Source organism: Cryptomeria japonica, chromosome 7 (genome assembly GCF_030272615.1).
Source record: "Cryptomeria japonica chromosome 7, Sugi_1.0, whole genome shotgun sequence".
Taxonomy (NCBI): domain Eukaryota; kingdom Viridiplantae; phylum Streptophyta; class Pinopsida; order Cupressales; family Cupressaceae; genus Cryptomeria; species Cryptomeria japonica.
The window spans coordinates 342213678-342236603 of record NC_081411.1 but is presented as its reverse complement, the minus strand read 5'-3'; the positions used below and the strand labels follow the sequence as shown (position 1 = coordinate 342236603).

The 22926-nt window shown below is 34.4% G+C and overlaps 1 protein-coding gene across 1 annotated transcript in view; it reads right to left on the bottom strand.

Annotated features, from left to right (window-relative positions):
• Nucleotides 1-940: 940 nt before the first annotated feature.
• LOC131045204 (uncharacterized) overlaps nucleotides 941-22926 on the bottom strand; it is a 33264-nt gene continuing 11278 nt past the window's right edge. The window contains exons 12-14 of the mRNA XM_059208662.1: nucleotides 3225-3742; nucleotides 2549-2827; nucleotides 941-2446 (exon numbers count right to left, since the gene is read on the bottom strand). Of these exons, the coding sequence (XP_059064645.1) occupies nucleotides 941-2446; nucleotides 2549-2827; nucleotides 3225-3742 (2303 nt within the window). The remainder of the gene's footprint in view (nucleotides 2447-2548; nucleotides 2828-3224; nucleotides 3743-22926) is intronic.

Sequence of the window (22926 nt, the reverse complement as noted above, 5' to 3'; positions counted from 1 at the left end):
AATAGACATTTGATCTTCTCCCCTAGTTGTCTCACATCATTAGATTAAGATATTTCTCATCATCCTAGTTAGTCCTACCTCTCAACCTTGCCTATATAAGCAAAGTCTCATATGTGCATTTAATGACATGTACCCATGTACATATCCATTAATTGCATTTCATCTAATATTATTTTGTATCAATTATTGGTAAATTTATTCTCTTGCATTTCTCTTTTGTGGAATGATATTTTGGTTTAGCACTTGATCCTAGGAGTTTGAGCCCTTAAGTCACTCTAATATGAGCTATCTATCAATTTTAATACTTTTAACAAGAAAAAGATGATGTTTATGGTATCAAGGACAATTCCAATGATTCTTAGGCATAGATAGTTAGAAGTATTTAACTAACAATAAGACCAACCTAAATGTTACATCATACTTTATAAATAAACATGTCAAGATATATTATCTTATATCTTCTCATTGTATCAAAAAACCCTGTAGATTTCACTTATTTGAACAGAAAAAATATATGCAATTTTTGATATACAAAACAATTACAAAGGTTATAAGACAAAGATAATTTTGAAGATAACAATAATAATGACAATTTAAAGATACATATATGATAAAATGTTAAATATAATAAATTGTATAATCAAATAATATATGTAATGAATAAATAACAAACTAATTTAATCTAGAAACAATACAAATATTTATAATCATCATCAATATCAATTTTACAAATTTAAATTTAAATTTTAAAATACAGTTTTATTTATAATTTGATTAATAATATTTTTTATTTATATTAAAAACGTCTTAGAATTAAATTCAACTTTAACTACTTATTATGTCTGATCTGAAAAATATACTTTTCCCACTGAACTTGTGACTTGAAATCTCATCGAAATAGAAAACCCAAACTTCACTACAAATCTTCAAAACTATTTGCTTAGAGAATGGAGAAGATAAAAGTTTTCTGCAACTGCGAATATAGACTGGAGAAGCCACCTCCCAAATCTGTCATTGCTCCTTCCTCGTCCTCATCCTTATTGTCCTCGTCCTTATCCTCGTCCACGTCTTCATCCTCGTCCACGTCTTCGGTAAAGTCCACGTCCTCGTCCTCGTCCTCGTCCACGTCCACGTCCACGTCCTCGTCTTCGTCCTCGTTCTCGTCCTCGTCTTCGTCCTCGTCCTCGGGAAAAATTTGCTCCAAGTATTCCACTTGTGGATTGCCTTGCTCGCTAGACGAGATTTGTGCCTCGGCAATAAAGGTATGTACTCGCCATGATTCCATAGGCCTCAACGCCATGCAGCATGCAGAAAAGCCAAATAATCGCTTCCATTTGTAGTGGGAAGGAATCCAAGCACAAAGAGAAAGAGAATCACCACCCTCAATGCCCTGACATAATTGGCGGAGAGTCTGGCGAATACTTTCCTCACTTTGCTCAATTAATCCCACATACATTATGTGGTTCAAATCTTTAAAAGAAAGCTCCTCTATTTTCTCCTTCACCATCTGACAAGCCTTCTCATTTGCCGAGGAACATAGATCACAACATGTCACCAGCAAAGCAATTTTTTCTTCACCCGCCAGGAAGGTGGACGACCACTCTCTCACCACTCCATCAGCATTCAGAAATCTGCTCTGCCTGCCAAATAATGCCCTTGACACTGAATGTATAAGCGGATTGTATCTGTTTGTTTCTGTCCGTACAGTTAGAGAGTGTCCCTCCTTTATTTCTTCCCAACGCTTTATCATTAGTTGGCTTTCACAGATATTTAACACCATCAAGCTCTCCAACTGAATCACCCGGTCCATTTCTTTTGCTTCCAACGCAGGACACCCTGATGCCTCTATTGCAGCCACACATGTCAATGATCCGAAATCATCACTGAGCCTCTGTAGACTTCGGCAACCACGAATTCTCAGATATTCCAAAGACTTCAGCTGCCCAAACCTAGAACAAAGACTAGACAAGTTTGTACAATTCACTATAACCAACTTCTTCAAGTTGCTCAGTTGACCAAGACTATCACAAAGACTAGCCAAGTTTGTACAATTTGTTATAACTAACTTCTTCAATTTGTTCAGTTGACCAAAACCATCAGGAAGATTAGGCAAGTTTTTGCAGTTTATTATTTTCAACCTCTTCAAGTTGCTCAGTTTGCCAAAATTGTCAGAGAGACTAGACAGGTTTGTACAATCACTTAAATTCAACTCCTCCAAATTGCTCAGTTGACCAAAGGTATCGGGCAAGGAAGTGAGCTCTCTAAAACTGCACAATTTTAGGCAACGAAGAGATTTTAGTTGACCAAAGCTCTGTGGAAGCCTCTTCATATAATGCTCATTTTGAGATATATCCAGCTCTTCCAGACGAGACAGTTTACCAAAACTTTCATCCAACTCACGGGATTTTAAAGCGTCCACCTTCAATCTACGCAAAGAATGGGGTAACTGCAGACACATTTGACATTCCAAATCAGCCCTGAAAAGGGAAAAAAAAATCTGATATCTGTATTCTAAACAATAGATAGAGAAATGAAATGCTAAACTTACGTCGCGAAAACTGTCGTCACTTCTTATGCGACCCTCAAAAATTGCCAGCCTCGGAAGCTTGTTTAACTCCATCGGTGAGCAATATCCATTATTAATTTTTAGATACCTTAGATTTACAAATTGCTTGGTGCATGCTCCAGTGACTTTTTTTCCTATATTAAGAATCAAGACTCTTAGACACTGATGCGTCTTATCCAGATGTTCTGCCGTAAGTGGGAATTCCGGATCAAAATCAACATATTTCTGTTGAAGATGAATTCCTTTCAATTTCTCAAGTCTCTGCAAGTACAATGTATCAGATTACAATTATAATATGCTTCCCGGAGAAAGTTACAACCCCCATACAAGCTTGTATACAGAATAGTATAGAATTTTATTGTATTCTGCATCGCATTTTTGTCATCGGTGAATTTCGTTAATCTATTCAATTAAGAGTCGCTTCTAACAAATTAGGGTGGAAGTAAGGTTATAAAGAGGAAGAATTATACTCCCACAATCGAGGAGAAGAGTTGCGAATTTTTTAACAATTTTATTACCTAGTACGCAAAATCATGTAATATTCCAACCTTAAATAAGGTTTTGCTTTAAGGAAATTTAACTTAATAACTGAATATAGAAAGAGAAAGGAAAGAAGTAGAGCATATAGCTAAACTCCCGACGTATTGGCAGACTGTACCTGTTTATCTTGCAGAGCACTGTGGAGGGATTGAGGATTAGTTATTCTATCCGCTTTTGACAACTTCCTCCCGCGCGCTTGAACGATGTCGTAGGCAATCACTCTCCCTGCCTCGGATATCTGCACCAGGGCTGCCTCTTCTATGGCTTTAAGCGCCACCTCGTCAACAATGTAACCCACAGTCCTTTCAGGCCAGTTATAGAAAAATGCTGCTATATCTAGAAATGCATCTTTGTACATATTTTCTTGCAGAGTATTGTAGACCATATCGAATACTTTTTTACTTAAATCCCCCTTTCCTTTTGCTAGGGTACCCTTAAAAAATTCAATGGTGCTTTCACAAGCGCGGACATCGTTGCCATGTTTACGCAATTTTGAGGCTATCATCTCCAGCACCGAAGGATTGCCGCCGCATATTCTCAGAAGACCATCAATAGCTAGGCTTTTGTCAAAAAACTTGTCAGCACTGCCTAAAGCCTTCCAACACAGAAACTTCTTTGAGTCCTTTTTTGAAAGACCTGAAAACAGAGCAAAGAAATGTTTGCTACAGGAAATTATTAAAAATGCAAAATTTCTATTCTATTCAATGCAAAAAAACATTACAAACACCTCTAATAAATAGAGGTTGAGAAATTTATGAGAAACTTCCAGAACCTGCAACGCTAAAGAAGAGTGGAACCTATATTTAGATGAAAACTGATAAATAAATTAAAATGGAAGAGTGGAAGAAATGAGTAGGATTCTGCTATCTATATTTAGTCTGTAACTGCAGATTTGAAAACATGGGCAATATCCAAAAACACACAATGCTACAGAGACATAAACAAACAAATATATATCACAATACAAAATTGCTACACCATACACAGAAATTGCTCCCACACAAACACATACGCAAACAAATTCTTAATTGTACATTATAAATTCAGTCAAAGAAACGCACACAATAAAAGCAAAATGCAACAGTAAACATAAATTTTTTATTCAACTTCCACGAACGGAACACAACTTTGCTCAGCCTAAAAAATATATCGTACTACCGGAAAAATTAATAGATCTTGTTGGCAACATTTGCAATGGCTAGTTTTCATTTGCTTTGCGGCAGTGCAGTTTCTAAGCTTTGACAGTTTTCTTAGTAAATGGTTTATATGGTTTCTATTTTGCTGTTTAGCATGTTATCTACGGTGGAAAGAAATTAGTCATTTTTAGTTTACTTTTGTTTTCTTAGTAAATGGTTTATATGGTTTCTATTTTGCTGTTGGCAATATTTGCAATGGCTATTTTGAGGCAGTCAGATCTTTATATCTATTTGTATTGAGAGCTGTTTATGAAGCTGCTCTGTTTTAAAGATAATACGTTGTGTTTCAATTTCTGCTGTAAGTGAAACTCATTTTGTATTGTTGTCATTCTCTTCATTCTGGGATTATTGAAAAAATTTATTTGGTATCAGAGCAAGAAGATTGGGGCCTGGAAATAAATCAAAACAAAGATCGTCAATAAGATTAGAAGATTATGGAGAATTCAAAAAAATTGTTAGATTGAAGGTCTGCAACATTTGAAGAAATTTGTAGAAAAGATCAAAGCTGTAGTTGCCGCCGGAATAAGTGATAGTTGTTTTTTTGAAGTGAAAGGACAAGCCAATGAGAAAAGTGTTAAAATTGTAGATTTAAAATTGAAGCCCCTGTTCTTATAGCCAGCTGATAAAATCAAAAGAACATAACAGATAAATAAGATAATATCAAAACTTAATAGTAATTCAGACTTACAGCACACACAAAGACAGTACTCTGTTTTCCTTATTGCAGCTTTCAAATAATACAAATGTCTCCATATATAGTTTTTTGTACCTCTAAAAAAAATTAGCATGTAAAAATTCAGAATTCTCCGTTCAAAACAGAGCCTGCAAAGCATGCATTATTGCCGAGAATAAAAACTAAATAATTACAGTTTTCAAACTAATAATAGATGGCTACGGTGGAAAAACTCATCACCAGTTTTACTCGCACAACTTAAAAACTAATCCTGAGTATTTATATGCTTCAATTCAACTTCCCTCAGGAAGTGATATTTCATATCAAATTGCTTTGTTCTATTATGATGAACCGGATTCTTTGCTAATTTGATAGCACTCATATTGTCACAATAAATTAGTGTAGCCTGAATTTGCTTTTCTTCAATTTCTTCCAAAACTTTCTGAGCCAAAGAGCTTGTGTACCTGCTGAGGTAATTGCAACATACTTTGATCTGTGAATGAGAGGGCAACAATGCTTTATTTTTTTGAGCTCCAACCAATAAAACCAGAACCAAAAGAGAAGCAATTTTCAGATGTAGATTTATGGTCATCCATACCACCTCCCAAATCTAAATCACTAAAGCCAACAAGATTGAACCTTTTAGAAGAGTAATAATGAATACCAAAATTTAGAATGCCTTTCACATACCTCAAAATTCTTTTGGTTGTCTTCATGTGTATTTCTAACATATTTGTCATGTATCTTAAAACAAGTGAAACTGAATATGCAATATCGGATCTTGTGTGGGTTAGAAACATCAAACTCCCCAAAATACTTCTATAAGTTGTCACATCAACTAATTCAACACCATCATCTCTACACAACACAACTCCATGAGCACTTGGAGTAGAGGAAGGGTTACAATCACTTATATCAAATTTCTTTAGCATATCTTGGGCATACTTTGTTTGACAAATGAAAATTCCATCCTTACTTCGATAAACCTCCATTCCTAGAAAATATTTCATGAGACAAATATTTTTCATCTCGAATTCATTCATCATAGCAACTTTGAATTCATCTTTCATCAAGTAGAACTACTACCTATATACAATAAATCATCAACATACAGACTTATGATGAGAATGCAATTAGTACCTTCTTGTTTGTAGTAAAGAGTAGGTTCACTCATACTTCTATGGAAGTCATTCTCTTGAAAACATCCATCAATCATATCATATCATGCTCTTGGTGCTTTCTTGAGACCATACAAAGCCTTCATCAACCTGCAGACATGCTTCTCTTTTTCTTTCATTTCAAAACCTCGTGGTTGTTCCACATATATTTCCTCTTTTAAGTACACCCATTCAAGAAGACACTTTTAATGTCCATATGATGTATGCTCCAATTCTTCTAAATTGCTAATGAAAATAGCATTTTGATAGTCTCTTGTCTTACTACTGCTGCAAATGCCTCTTCATAATCGATGCCATACTTCTGTGTGAATCCTTTAGCAACTAATCTTGCCTTATGTCTTTCAACACTCCCTTCACTATTAAACTTGGTCTTGTAGACCCATTTGGTGCCAATCTTCTTCTTGTCATGTGGAAGCTCTGTAAGCTCCCAAGTGTCATTCCTATGAATGGAATCCATCTCTTCTTTAAATGATTGCATCCAAACATCACTAGTACATACATCATCAAAGCATGATGGTTCAAAATCAACATTGGTAAATAAAACAAAATTCATTGTCTCACCTATTGGAGTTTCTTCGTGTGTTTGGTTTGTACTCCTTTGATAAATATCACTCAATCCCCTTATCTTCCTTGTAGAACTTGGAGATGAAGCTGGACTTGTACTTTGAACTGAAGAACTAGATGAGGGGCTACTTGGTGGATTTGTACCCATTGAAACATAAACATTAGTGGATTGTTCTTGATCAATATCATCACTAATAACATCATTCAAATAGATTTTGGCTTCTCAACATGGCCTTTTTGATGACCATGGACTCCCCCTTCATAAAAAATTGCATCTCTTGAGACAATAAGCTTATTGGTGAGGGGATTAAAAAATCTATAAGCTTTTCTTTTCTCACTATACCCAGCAAAAATACATAACTCACTTTTTGCATCAAACTTTTCTCTATTCTAATCAGGTACATGCACGTAGGCCCCAAACAACCAAAAACTTTGAAATGATTAACATTAGGTCTTTTTCCATACCAAGCTTTATAAGGAGTCATCTTTTCGAGTGCATTGGTGGGGCTTCTATTGAGGATGTGCACTGCTTTAGCAACTGCATCTCCCCAATAAGAAATGTTCAATCCCTTAAGTTTGTAACATGTACCTTGCCATTTCAACCACTATATGATTCTTCCTTTCAACTACTCTATTATGTTGAGGTGTGTATGCAATGGTGAGTTGCCTCTTGATGTCATTCATATCACAATAACTCTATAAAGCCTTCCAACAAAATTATCCTCCAAGATCAGTCCTCAAACATTTGATTTTGCACCCTTTCACATTTTCCATGAGGGATTTGAACCTCTTAAATATATCCATGACTTCATCCTTCAAAAAATACACCTGACAATTTCACGAGTAATCATCAATAAAATTGATAAAATATGATGACTTACCCAAACCCTTAGTTTGCATAGGACCACATATATCTAAATGAACAAGATGAAGTGGGTGATGGGCCCTCCATGCATTTCCCTTTGAAAAATTTTCCCTTGCATGATTGCCTTTAGAACATCTTTCACAAACCTCTTCGTGCTCCTCAACCTTGGGTGAACCAGAAACTAATGCATATGATGTTAGAAGCTTCAAATTGTGAAAATTTAAATGCCCATACTTGAGATGCCATAACCAATTTGAATCCTCATATGCCATATTTTTAATACTGTTGATATGTTCACCAAAACTTGAGCGGAATATCCTATTCTTTGTCATAGGCACAAGAGTGATTGCACTATTGCCTTGATTCTTATCATAGATAGTACATGTCTTATTCTCAAAGATAACTTTATAGTTCTTCTCACATAATTGTTTAACACTTAACAAATTGTACTTCAACTATGGAGTATAATAAATATCATGAATACTCTTCATACCTTATTTTGTGTGGACTTCCATAGCTCCTTTTGTAGCAACCTCCAATGATTTGTCATCACCAACCTGAATCTTGGTTTTAAAAGTTGAATCCTTTGTTGAAAACAACTTCTCATTCCCTGTCATATGGTTATAGCATCAACAATCTATGTACCAAACATCTTTACTAGTATATTCACTTTTGGCATAAGATAAAAATAAATGATCTGGAGGATTTTCGCCACTTTCCTGAGCATAGTTAGCACTTTTACCTCATTTCAATTTGCAATCTCTTTCAAAGTGGTCATACTTGTTACAATGGTAAGGTTAAACATTTCGCTTATCAAATATGCCTCTAACTCTTCCTTGGAAATCATCTCTTCCTCCTGAGCCACCTCTGCCTCTATTTCCTCCTGAAGAATTTTGACTCTGCCCTTTACCTTGGCCTTGATTTCTTTTGGTGTTACTGCTGCTAGAATCTTCAATCTTTGTGATTTGTAATTTGGAGGAAAGCACTTTCTCAACATTTTCAAAAGAATATCTCAATCTTTCTTCATGAGACATTAAAGATCCAACCAATTGATCAAATTGAAGGGTTGTTAAATCCTTTCTTTCTTCTATGATTATGACAACATGATTCCATCTTGGTGTCAAAGTTCTCAACACCTTTTTTTATCAAAACTTCATTGCTCATAGTTTTCTCAAGTGTAGTAATTTTATTGACCACATCTTTGACTTTGACACAATAGTCACTTATACTTTCAGCTTCTTAGATCTTCAAATTCTCGAATTCTCTCTTCAACGTCTGTAGCTTGACAACTCTAACTTGATCACTACCTTGGTAAGCTTCTTGTATAGTCTTCTAGGCATCTTTGGTTGTCTTTGCAGTTGAAATTCTTGGAAATAGGCTCTTATCAAGAACTATTTGAATGTGAAACAAAGCTTGAGCATTCTTCTTCCTTGTCACTCTTATCATTAGTGGAAAGGGCATTCCAATCAACTGGCTCCTCGTAACCTAATTCAACAATCTCTCATATATTTTTTCCTATCAAAAAGGTCATCATCTTTATGCACCAATAATCATACTCATTCCCATCAAATTCTGAAAAAGGCATGCTATTAGAGTTTGATATGATTAACTTTGGCAAAATTCCAATAGCTAAAACTTCAACCCAAAACAATATTACCTTCTCTGATACCAATTGTACATTTAAAATTGAGCCCCCTATTCTTATAGCCAACTAGTAAAATTAAAAGAACATAACAGAGAAAAATATAATATCAAAACTTAACAGTAATTCAAACTTACAACACAGAGCAATGAATCATAGATAAATTCAATAAACAAAGACATATTACTTTGCTTCCTTATTGCAACTTTCAAATAATACAGAGGTATGCATATATAGTTTTTTGCACCTCTGAGAAAAACAATTCTTACCATGTAAAAATTAAAAATTCTTCGTTAAAAATACATCATGCAAAGCATGCATTATTGTTGAGAATAAAAAATAAATAATTATAGTTTTCAAACTAATAATAGATGGCTAAGGGGGGAAAAATCATCACCATTTAGCCTCTCTAAAAATAAACACTATATGTTGTATTCACATAGCTAAAAAAATAATAAGAAGCAAAGTTAAAAGTAGAGTTTAACTATTAGTCTTAATATAGGATCGGTGGTGGTGCAATACAATGAGTATAACGGTGGAACTTGTAGTGACTTGCTAGAAATGAGAGCTCAACATCAATTTGTCACAAAAATATCTCAAGGAAAGGATTGTGAAGCCATAGCATCAGTTAAATTTAATTTGATTTCAATGGGAAAAATGGGTAAAATGGTGAAGAAAGAATATAATCTAATTTTTGTAAAAGATATTTTGGACGAAAAAATGATAGGAGCTAAAAAATGTAATTCATTGTTGATAATAAATTTGAAAATGTTTGGAAAGAAAGATGTGAATATTTATGTGAAATTAAAAATCTTGAGAAAGAATTGGAGAATGTTAAAGTAAGAAATGGGGTACCTACAAGAAGTTGTGTCCACTTTTTGGCCAAAAAGTGGAAGTTTTTTCCCATTTTTTTCAATTTCATCTTGTTTGACCTAAATATTTGAGGCACTTAAAGAATGAATCTTGAAAAAATTCAGTAATAGAAAATGTAGTGCTCGAAGCCTACTTTCCAAATATGTAATTTATTTTAATACCCAGACTTTAAAAATGAAGTTTTAATAGGCATTACTAAAACTTATAGTTTAAAAGTCACTTTTCAGGACCATACCATGCCCATGTACGACAAACATAATTTGACCTAAATGAAATTATTTTTTTAAATCCTTTTGGAAAAATATCTATAACTCACTCACCTTTGTTGAGAATATTTTTTTTGTAATTTTTTTCTCCATATTTTTTTTTTGTTAATTTTTTATTGGGCATAATCATTGTTTTAAAAAATTCTTATGTATGGCAAGCATAATTTGACCTAAACTTAACATTTTTTGGGTTTTTTTTTTTTAACTGTATAGAATTGTCTCTAGTTTGATGCCATATATTTTTTTTTTCAAAAAACTTAGAGACAAAAAAAGTTATTAAAAAACTCTAAAACCATGTTATTTCGAGTTTATAGACCTCTTTCATTAGTAATTATTTTTAAAATAAAAATATTGATCCATTTTTTAAAAAAATTACATATTTCGAATCTAGACAGTCTCTACTATAATGGGGTTTCATTGTTTAAAAAAATTCTGAAAATTTGGTGTTCAGATATATTTTTCAAGTCATTATTTTATATGAAGATTGATTTGGCCTTCAAGTTGCAGGTCAAACCATGTCCAAGCCAAAGGGTCGGCTCTCCAAGCCATTTCCCAAGCCAAAACCGAAGCTACAACTGAACCAAAGTTTGAAATTTTTAGAAACGGGATCCCGTTTTGTTTTTTAAAATAATTAAAAACACATTTAGCAAACGAGATCCCATTTCCCTTTTTTTTTAATTTTGTTTTTTTTAATTGAAATTATTATTAAAAAAAAACAAAACACAAAAAAAAACAAAAAACAAAACAAAACAAAACTATATATACCTTTTTTTTTAAAAACAAACTATATATACATGAAATGTAACATTTAAGTTTAAGTCACATTTCCCTTTGTCTTTTTCCTTTCGTATACTTTAAGTTATATTTCATGTATATATTGGTAGGATGTTTCAGAGTGGTTTCAAATCTCTAAGAGTTATAATACAAATTCTAGATTTTAGAAGATCTTATAAATTGTGATGTAATAGGACCTATAATGTCATAATACAACCTATTATGTCATAATCTCCCATTGTGACATAATAGGTCATAATGTGTCATAATAGGTCCTATTGTGACATAATAGGTCCTATTATGACATAATATAGCCTATTAAGTCATAATAGGTCCTATTATGACATAATACAGCCTATTAAGTCATAATAGGTCCTATTATGTCATAAGACCCCTCAAAAGGACCTATTATGACATTATAACTCTTAATAGGACCTATTATGACTTAATAACCCTTAGTAGGACCTATTATGATATAATAGGATCGATTATCACATAATAGGACCTATTATGACATAATAGGTCATATAATGTCATAAGACCCCTTAAGAGGACATGTCATGTCATAATAGGTCCTATTATGTCATAAGACCCCTTAAGAGGGAGTATTATGACATTATACCCCTTAGTAGAACCTATTGAATGGTATTATGTCATTATCTAGGTCGTATTATGACATTATAGGTCCTATTATGTCGCAATAGGTACTATTATGACATAATACCCCTTAACATGTCCTAGTAAGGGGTATAAAGTCATAATAGGTCCTCTTAAGTAGTTTTATGACATAATATGACCTATGATGTCATAATAGGACCTACGATGACACAATAGGACCTATTACATCATCATAGATCCTATTATGTCATAATTAGTCCTTTTATGACATAATACCTTTTAATAGGTCCTACTAAGGGGCATAGTGTTATAATAGGTCCTCTTAAGGGGTCTTATAACATAATAGGACCAATTATGACATGACAGGTTCTCTTAAGGGGTCTTATGACATTATAGGACCTATATGACATAATAGGTCCTATTATGTGATAATCGATCCTATTATGTCATAATAGGTCCTACTAAGGGGTCTTATGTCATAATAGGTCCTATTAAGAGATATAATGTCATAATAGGTCCTCTTAAGGGGTATTATGACATAATAGGACCTACTATGATACAAAATGACCTATTATGACACAGAAGGACCTATTATGTCACAATGAGACCTATTATGACATAATAGATCGTATTATGACATTATAGGTCCTATTTTGTCACAATAGGTCCTGTTATGACATAATACCCCTTAACAAGTCCTCCTAAGGGGTATAAAGTCATAATAGGTCCTATTAAGGGCTTTTATGACATAATATGACCAATGATGACATAATAGGACCTATGATAACATAATAGGTCATATTATGTCATCATAGGTCCTATTATGACATCATTGGTCATATTATGTCATAAAAGCCCTTAAGAGGACCTATTATGACTTTATACCCCTTAGTAGGACTTGTTAAGGGGTATTATGTCATAACAGGACCTATTGTGACAAAATAGGACCTATAATGTCATAATACGATCTATTATGTCATAATAGGTCTCATTGTGACATAATAGGTCCTTCTGTGTCATAATAGGTCATTTTGTGTCATAATAGGTCCTATTATGTCATAATACCCCTTAAGAGGACCTATTATGACATTATACCTCTTAATAGGACCTATTATGACATAAGACCCCTTAGTAGGACGTATTATGAGATAATAGGATCAATTATCACATAATAGGACCTATTATGTCATATAGGTCCTATAATGTCATAAGACCCCTTACGAGAACCTGTCATGTCATAATTGGTCCTATTATGTTATAAGACCCCTTAAGAGGACCTATTATAACACTATGCCCCTTAGTAGGACCTATTAAAAGGTATTATGTCATAAAAGGACCAATTATGACATAATAGGATCTATGATGATGTAATAGGTCCTATTATGTCATCGTAGGTCCTATTATGATATCATAGGTCATATTATGTCATAAAACTACTTAAGAGGACCTATTATGACTTTATACCCCTTACTAGGACATGTTAAGGGGTATTATGTCATAATAGTACCTATTGCGACATAATAGGACCTATAATGTCATAATAGGACCTAAATAATGTCATAATACGACCTATTATGTCATAATAGGTCCCATTGTGACATAATAGGTCCTATTATGACATAATATGACTTATTATGTCACAATACAACCTATTATGTCATAATACGACCTATTATGTCATAAGACCCCTTAAGAGGACCTATTACGACATAAGACCCCTTAGTAGGACCTATTATGATATATGTAGAGAAAGATAAGTTGGTTGGAAGAGAGAGATAGTATGTTTAGAGAGAGTTGAGGAGTATTATGTCATAACAAGACCTAGTGTGACATAATAGGACTTATAATGTCATAATATGACCTATTATATCATAATAGGTCCTATTGTGACATACTAGGTCCTATTGTGACATAATAGGTTCTATTATGTCATAATAGGTCCTATTGTGACTTAATATGACCTATTATGTCATAAGACCCCTTAAGAAGACCTATTATGACATTATACCTCTTACTAGGACCTATTATGACATAAGACCTCTTAGTAGGACCTATTATGACATAAAAGGAATGATTATCACATAATAGGACCTATTATGTCATAATATGTCCTATTATGTCATAAGACCCTTAAGACGACCTATTATGACATTATACCTCTTACTAGGACCTATTATGACATAAGATGGGCCTTAGTAGGACCTATTATGACATAGTAGGATTAATTATCACATAATAGGTGCACAATAGGTCTTATAATGTCATAATAGGTCCTATTATGTCATAAGCCCCTTAAGAGGACCTATTATGACATTATACCCCTTAGTAGGACTTGTTAAAGGGTATTATGTCATAATAGGACTAATAATGACATAATAGGACTAATAATGACATAATAGGATCTATGATGATGTAATAGGTCCTATTATGACATAATAGGTCCTATTATGACATCATAGGTCATATTATGTCATAAAACCCCTTAAGAGGACCTATTATGACTTTATACCCCTTACTAGGACTTCTTAAGGGGTATTATATCATAATAGGACCTATTGTGACATAATAGGACCTATAATGTCATAATATGACCTATTATGTCCTAATAGGTCCCATTGTGACATATTAGATCCTATTATGACATAATGCAACCTATTATGTCATAATACGACCTATTATGTCATAAGACCCCTTAAGAGGACCTATTATGACATTATACCTCTTAATAGGACCTATTATGACATAAAACCCCTTAATAGGACCTATTATGACATATGTAGAGAAAGATAAGTTGGTTGGGAGAGAGAGATGGTACTTTTAGAGGGAGTTAAGGGGTATCATGTCATAACAGGACCCATTGTTACATAATAGGACCTATAATGTCATAATACGACCTATTATGTCATAATAGGTCACATTGTGACATAATAGGTCCTATTGTGACATAATACAACCTATTATGTCATGAGACCCCTTAAGAGGACCTATTATGACATAAGACCCCTTAGTAGGATCTATTATGATATAATAAGATCGATTATCACATAATAGGACCTATTATGTCATAATAGGTCCTATAATGTCATAAGACCCCTTAAGAGGACCTATTATGACATTATACCTCTTAGTAGGACCTGTTAAAGGGTATTATGTCATAATAGGACTAATAATGACATAATAAGATCTATGATGATGTAATAGGTCCTATTATGTCATCATAGTTCATATTATGTCATAAAACCCCTTAAGACGACCTGTTATGACTTTATACCCCTTACTAGGACTTGTTAAGGGTTATTATGTCATAATAGGACCTATAATGTCATAATGCAACCTATTATGTCATAATAGGTCCCATTGTGACATAATAGACGTATTATGTCATAATATGTCCTATTATGACATAATACGACCTATTATGTCATAATATGTCCTATTATGTCATAAGACCCCTTAAGAGGGCCTATTAAAACATTATACCTCTTACTAGAACCCATTATGACATAAGACCCCTTAGCAGGACCTATTATGACATATGTAGAGAAAGATACGTTGGTTGAGAGAGAGAGATGGTACGTTAAGAAAGAGGTAGAGATGTATATAGAGAGAAATATAGGTAGGTAGGTAGGGGGTAAGGGGAGGTATATAGAGATAGCGAAGATAAAGAGTAAAGAGTTAAGGATGTGAAAGAGAGGTAGAGACAATTTTAGATTTTGGGAGAGAGGGGACAAAGTGAGATAGATAGGAAAAAAAAAGACAAAGAGAAATGTGACTTATATATAAATTTTATATTTCATGTATATATATCTTGTATTTTTTATAAAAATAAATAAATAAATAAACAAAAATTAAAAAAAGGAAACGGGATCCCATTTTGTTTTTGAAACGGGATCTCGTTTCTTAGATCTAGGCTCAGGATCCCAAAGGTAAACGGGATCCCATTTCAAATTTTGGCTTGGGATCCCAATGTGAAACAAGATCCCATTTCGTTTCTCATGCGTTCTGCGAGATTTGCCATTTTTTTCTAAGTGTAAAAGTTCCACACTAAGTGGACACAACTTTGTGCACTTACCCAATGCAGAGTTAGAAATAAAAATAAAAAATAGTTTGAATTAGTCAAGAAGAAAAATAATAATTTGGAAAAATAATACGTGATGGAAAAGAAAATCAGTGCTGGAAATCAAAGCTATTACTTTGTGATGTCTCTATTGGCACACATAATATTTATTTGTTGGTTTTTGTAATATTTATTTTGATAAAGAATGTGAATTTGAAAGTCACAATGTGTTTGAAACTACAACTTTTGAAGCTTGTGGTATTAAAAACAAAGGACAGTTTGAAAAAAATGTTTGTTTGAAGATTATGAAGAGAATGGGTTATGAAAGTAAAGGTTTGAGAAAACATGGAGAAGAAATTAGAAAGCCCGCTCAACCAACTATGAGGCCAAAATATGAGGCTTAGTTTCTCTAAAAATAAAACTTCTACTATGTATTACCTTCTATAAAACAAAATCCCTAAGCTTGTATCCTTTCACGACATAACTGTATTCGATGAAGATACATTTCAAAGTCTTGTTCTTCAATACTTTCTGCTTCTCCTTTAGGGCATATACATATGCCTCACTACCAGAAAATTTTAAGATGTCTCAATGAAGGCTTATGACCTAACCGGGCTTCTATAAGTTTTCTATTAACAGGAGATGATGTAGGAGACCTATTAATTAGTTATCAAGCAATGACAATATCTTCAACCCAAAAATGTTTGTTCTAGACTACCACAGCTTAACATACTTCTATCCTTGTCCATCAATGTCTTGTTCATTATTTTTGTAACTCCATTATGTTGTGGAGAATACGAAGTTGTCTTCAATTTATTAATACTAGTCTTTATAGAATCTATCAAAATCATTAGAGAAAAATTCATTGCCATTATCAATCTTCAAACATTTTATTTTCTTTCTAGTATGCAACTCAACCGTTGCTTTAAATTCTTTAAATCAACTAAAAAGTTCATATTTACTCTTCAAAATTTATAACCATGTCCTACTATAAGCATCAATAAATGAAACATAATATGTGGATTTTGCAACGGAAGGAATGACTATAGGATCAAACACATTATAATGAATAAGATACAACACACCGCAATATTTATGAGAACTCAAGAAAAATTGAACAATGTTTTGTTTCCCATAAAATCAATGCTCACAAAAATTAAAATCAAGATTAGAATCATTCAAACCTTCAACAAAGTTTTATTTTTCAATTTGGTTTGAAATTTTTCTCCAACGTGACCAAGCCTCTAGAGCCATAACATAGTCTTCTCTACAAGTAATTTTTGTTTAGAAGAAAGAGTGTCCTTAATTACTCAAAACCATGTCAATCTACTAAAGGTGAAACCACCACATCTTCTTATAAAGTATCCACAAATTTTATTTTCATAGAAGTGCTATTACACTCAATAATGTATTCTTCTAGCTTATACAATGTGCCAAATCTAACAGGTGCCTCTAACAATCACCATAGTAGCTCTAACCAATTTACATCCTACACTAGAAAAGATTACCTACACACTCGAGTCTATCAATTTTCTCACATCTAACAAATTTAATGTTAGTCCAAGGGTACGTAACACACCGTTAATCCTTTTCACTCTACCATCAAGAAACTTGATTCTAGCTTTACCATGACTAGTAATATCTAAATTAGAATCATCACCCAAAAACACCTTACCTCCATTAAATTCTTCATATAAACTGAAAACTAATCTCTATTAGAAGTCATATAAAAAGATGCACCTTAGTCAATTAACCATGCATCTGTTACTTCATGAGTAGCCAAAGCTATAATGAAATTATTACCACCTTCCTTCTCAAATTCAAAATAAATCCTCTTCTTTTTCTTCTTCTCTTCTAAAAACTCTTGCCGAGGCACATTGACCCTGGCCCTTAGCTGATCAAGGGACCAAATCCCACAAGGGGTACCCCCTTTAAACCCATTGTACTCATGTATCAACATTAAGCTTTTATCAATAGTACTTTTTTATTATTGCAAGGTTAAGACACCATTTTCCTAATAGTAGACCCTTTTGGTGCCAATCTTCTTCTTGCTATGTAGAAGCTCGATAAACTCAAAGTGTGTTTCTTGTTTATGAAATCTATCTCTTCTTGCACTATTTGCATCCAAACCTCATGCATGGATACATCTTCGAAACATGATGGTTCAAAATCAACCTTTTGGTAAGTAAAGAAAAATTAGATGTCTCACCTCTTGGATTTTCTTCATGTGCTTGCTTTATAATATTTTGATTAATATCACTTAATCCTCTTACCTTCCTTGTAGAATTGGACTTGAATTTAGGTATGTTCTTGGAATTAAAGAATTAGATGAGGGGATACTTGGTAGATTTGTAGCACTTGGAACATAAACATAAGTCAACTTCTCATGATAAATATCATCAATAGTAACACCATTCAAAATAGAGTTTGACTTCTCAATGTGGCCTTTTTGATGACCATAAACTCCCCCTTCATCAAAATCACATCACGTGGCACTAGAAACCTACTAGTGAGAAGATAATATAACTTGTAAGCCTTACATTCCTCACTATATCCAAGAAAAATGTATGACTCACTTTTTGGATCTAACTTTTATCTCTTTCGATTAGGAACATGAACATAGGGTAGACAACCAAAACTTTTTCCCATGACTTTTTTCCATAATAGACTTCATAAGGAATCATCATATCAAGTGCACTAGTGGAACTTCAATTGTGAATGTACACTATTGCAAAATCTACATCTCTATGAAAAATTGCTTAATCCTTTGGTTTGGTAACATACTCCTTGGTTGCCACTTATATCTAGGTAAGGCAACCTTACCAATGCCTCCCTTTTTTGTACAAGTTAGCATATGAGGCTATAGGAAATGAGTTGGGTCACTTTCTCATCATCAACCCTAACACTAGCTATTTTATCCACACACCATATGCTCAAATCTTGGTGGAGATGGATATTTTGAACACTCTTCCCACATAGATAATCTTGGAGGTGGGTGAGCGAACTTGGACATAAATGATTGATTATAGGGTATGTGCAGGATCATGGTGTGCCAAAACAGACCCTTAAGTGGCAATGAAATTTCAAAAAATCAAAGTTATGCAACTTGACATGAAAATTTGAGTAAGTTATGAACATTATTTTAAAAATATGTAAGAAGAGAATCTATAGAAAATTGAATTTAGTTTCTAAGCTACTAGTTGTTTTTTAGAAAAAAAAAATCCTATTTGATGAAAATTTCAAATTTCAATGCAGTGGTACTAAAATTTCAGGAAAAAGAGAAGAAGTAGGCGTATGTCTGACCACCCTAATCACAATCAAATAATTTATTTTTTTTATAAGATTTATAATATAAGTATTAGACTCATGTCCAGATGTGACACATTTTTTTTATAATTTTTTATAAAGTAAATAATTATTTATGAATTTTTTACTACAGCTTTTCAGAAATTCAGAAACTGCTACATCTGACCACCTTAACTTGGTCAAAACCTTATGAAATTCAATTTTTGTTTAATTTTTCCCTATAGTAGATGAAGCATAGGATGCGACACATGTTTTGGATTCAAAAAATATTATACCATTTGAAAGTTATGAGTGTTTTTCAATCAGCCTATCACTCAAGACTTTTGAATTAGAAAATTGATAATAATTATTTATTAAAGTCGAAATAAGACAAGCCTTATATTGTTGGAAAGCTGAGAACGTCCTTAAAAAACCTTTTTCGTTTTATCAATTTTGGCTATAAAAAAAGTCCTCAACAACCAGTGTAAAATCTGGAAAACCAAGGAATATTGAAAAACACATTTTTTCAGTTCACTTTCCATGTTTGTCACTTCCAAGCCAAATCCCAAAGAAAACTTGAACGAAAAAATGGAGGGAAAAATTTATGTTTTAAAATCAGATATCCGTTTTGAAAAAATAAAAAATATATTTTAGTAATTTGGGCATAACTTTTGCATTTTATATCAAAATTTTGATTTTTTATAGGCGTTGGAAAGGTAATTCAAAGATTTATGATATGGAATAGGTATATTTTCAATATTTTATTTTAAATAATAATTATAATTCATTTAAATTCATCCTTCATTTTTAAAACATAAAAAGCTCGTGACTTTTTCATATGATTTCCCTATTGCATAATTTTTTTGTAACAATCATCTCAAAATAAACTAAATAAGTAATTAATAATAGAAAATTTAGGAATTTTATTAAGTTAGATAAATTTTGATAAACCATGTTATCTTTGTTTGTTCCTTTCTCCACCTCTCTCTCCTAAACCTATCACTTCACCTGTCATATATTTCTTCCTCTTCATAATTTCTTCCTCTATGTCACTCTCTTCCCTAAGATCTAGACTAGTCTCTATGCATTTCCTTCTCATCTCTAGCAACAAAATTTAGAGGGGACAAGGAGAGGCATAGGGAAGTATCAAAAAAAGAGAGGGGGAGAGAGGTGATAAGGAGAGAGTAATTGGGGGAAGAGAGTGTGTGTCAGAGAGAGCTAGAGGTAATTAGGTGGTAGGCAAAGAGGGGGAGAGGGGAAAGTATCAACAAAGAGAGAAGAGAGATGGGGACATAGGTGAAGAGAGACATAGAGAGTAATTAGGGGGTGGGGAGAGGGAAGTATCTATAAACTCATAGGAGGAGAGAGGTGATCGAGGGTATTTGAGGGAAAGAAATAATGTGAGAGAGCTAGGTGTAATTAGCGGATAAGAAGAGAGGGAGAAGAGTAAGTATCAACAAAAGGAGAGAGGGAGAGATGTGGATAGAGGTGAAGAGAGTGATAGAGAGAGGATAATTAGGGGGAGTGAAGGGGGAGACAAAAGTATTAATAAAGAGATGGAGAGAGAGAGGGTAATCAGGGTGCTCTCTTCCCATCTCTCCCCCCTCTTCCTTTGTTGATACTCCCTCCCTCTCTCCCCCCCCTCTTGTTCCCCTAATTACCTTCTCTCTAGACCTCTCTCTTTGAACCTTTCTCCTTATCTCTCCTCTTCCTTTGTTGATACTTTCCCATCCCCCTCTCCTCCCAACCCCTAATTACCCCCAACTCTCTCTAATTCTCTCTTTCCCAAATACCATCTCTCTGTCATACCTATCCTCACCTCTAACTTTACCATATGACCCCTTAGGTGTCGTTAGGGGTCATATGGTGTCCTATGAACCCTTAGGACACCATATGATGCCGTTAAGGGTCATATGGCGTGCTAAGGGCTCATATTATATCTTAAAGAGTCATATGGTGTCCTAGGACCCCTTAGGACACCATATGACCCCTTAAAACACTATATGGTATCGTTATGAGTTGTATGGTGTCCTAAGGGGTCATATGGTATCATATGACCCCTTAGGACACCATATGGTGCCGTTAGGTTTCATATGGTGTGCTAAGGGTTGATAAGATATCATATGACCACTGAGGACACCATGTGACCCCTTAGGTGTCATTAGGGGTCATATGGTGTCCTATGACCCCTTAGGACACCATATGGTGCCATCATGGATCGTATGGTGTCCTAAGGGGTCATATGATTTCCTATGACCCCTTAGGACAATATATGATCCCTTAGGTGTCATTTGGGGTCATATTGTGCCCTAATGGGTCATATGGTGTCCTATGACCCCTTAGGACACCATATGGTGTCGTTAGGGGTTGTATGGTGTGCTAAGGGGTCGTATTGTGTCTTAAGAGGTCATAGGATATCATATGACTACTTAGGACACCATATGACCCATTAGGTGTCGTTAGGGGTTATATTGTGTCCTAAGGGTTCATATGGTGTCCTATGACCCCTTAGGTGTTGTTAGGGATCATATTGTGTCCTAATGGGTCATATGGTGTGTTATAACACCTTAGGACACCATATGGCATCTTATAACCCCTTAGGATACCATATGGCATCGTTAGGGGCTATATGGTGTGTTAAGAGGTCATGATATTGTGTTTTAAAGGGTCAAAGGACATCATATGACTCCTTAGGACACCATATGACCCCTTAGGTGTCTTTAGGGGTCATATTGTGTCCTAAAGGGTCATATGGTGTCTCAAGACCCTTTAGGACACAATATCACACCTTAGGACACCATATGATGTTGTTATGGGTCTTATGGTGTCCTAAGGGGTCATATGGTGCTCTATGACCCTTCAAGACACCATATGGTGTTGTTAGGGGTCATATGGTGTCCTATGACCCTTAGGTATTGTTAGGGGTCATATTGTGTCCTAACAGGTCATATGGTTTCCTATGACCCCTTAGGACACCATATGGTATCATTATGCATCGTATGGTGTCCTAAGGGGTCATATGGTGTTATATGACCCCTTAGGACACCATATGGTTTCATTAGGGGTCGAATGATGTGCTAACGGGTCATATGGTGTGTTATAACCCCTTAGAACACCATATGACCCCTTAGGTATTGTTAGGCATCATTTTGCATCGTTAGGGGTCTGATGATGTCCTATGACCCCTTAGGTGTTGTTAGGGGTCATATTGTGTCCTAACAGGTCATATGGTGTCCTATGACCCCTTAGGACACCATACGGTGTTTTTAGGGGTTGTATGGTGTGCTAAGGGGTCATACTATGTCCTAAAGGGTCCTAGGACATCATATAACCCCTTAGGACACCATATGATCCCTTAGGTATAGTTAGGGGTCATATGGTGTCTCATGACACCATATGACCCCTTAGGACACCATATCGTGTCGTTATGGGTCTTATTATATTCTAAGGGGTCATATAGTGTTATATGACCCCTTAAGATACCATATAACCCCTTAGGACACCATATGGTTTCGTAAGGGGTTGTATGGTGTCCTAAGGGGTCATATAGTGTCTTATGACCCCACCATATGACCCCTTAGGACACCATATGACCCCTTGGGATACCACATGGTGCTATGGGTCGTATGGTGTCCTATGACCCCTTAGGATACCACGTGACCCTTTAGGATGCCACATTGTGTAATTAGGGGTTGTATGGTGTCCTAAGGGGTCATATGGTGTCTTATGACCCCTTAGGACACCATATGGTTTCATTAGGGGTCTTATTGTGCCTTAAGGGATCATATGGTGTTTTATGACCCCTTAGGACACCATATGACCCCTTAGG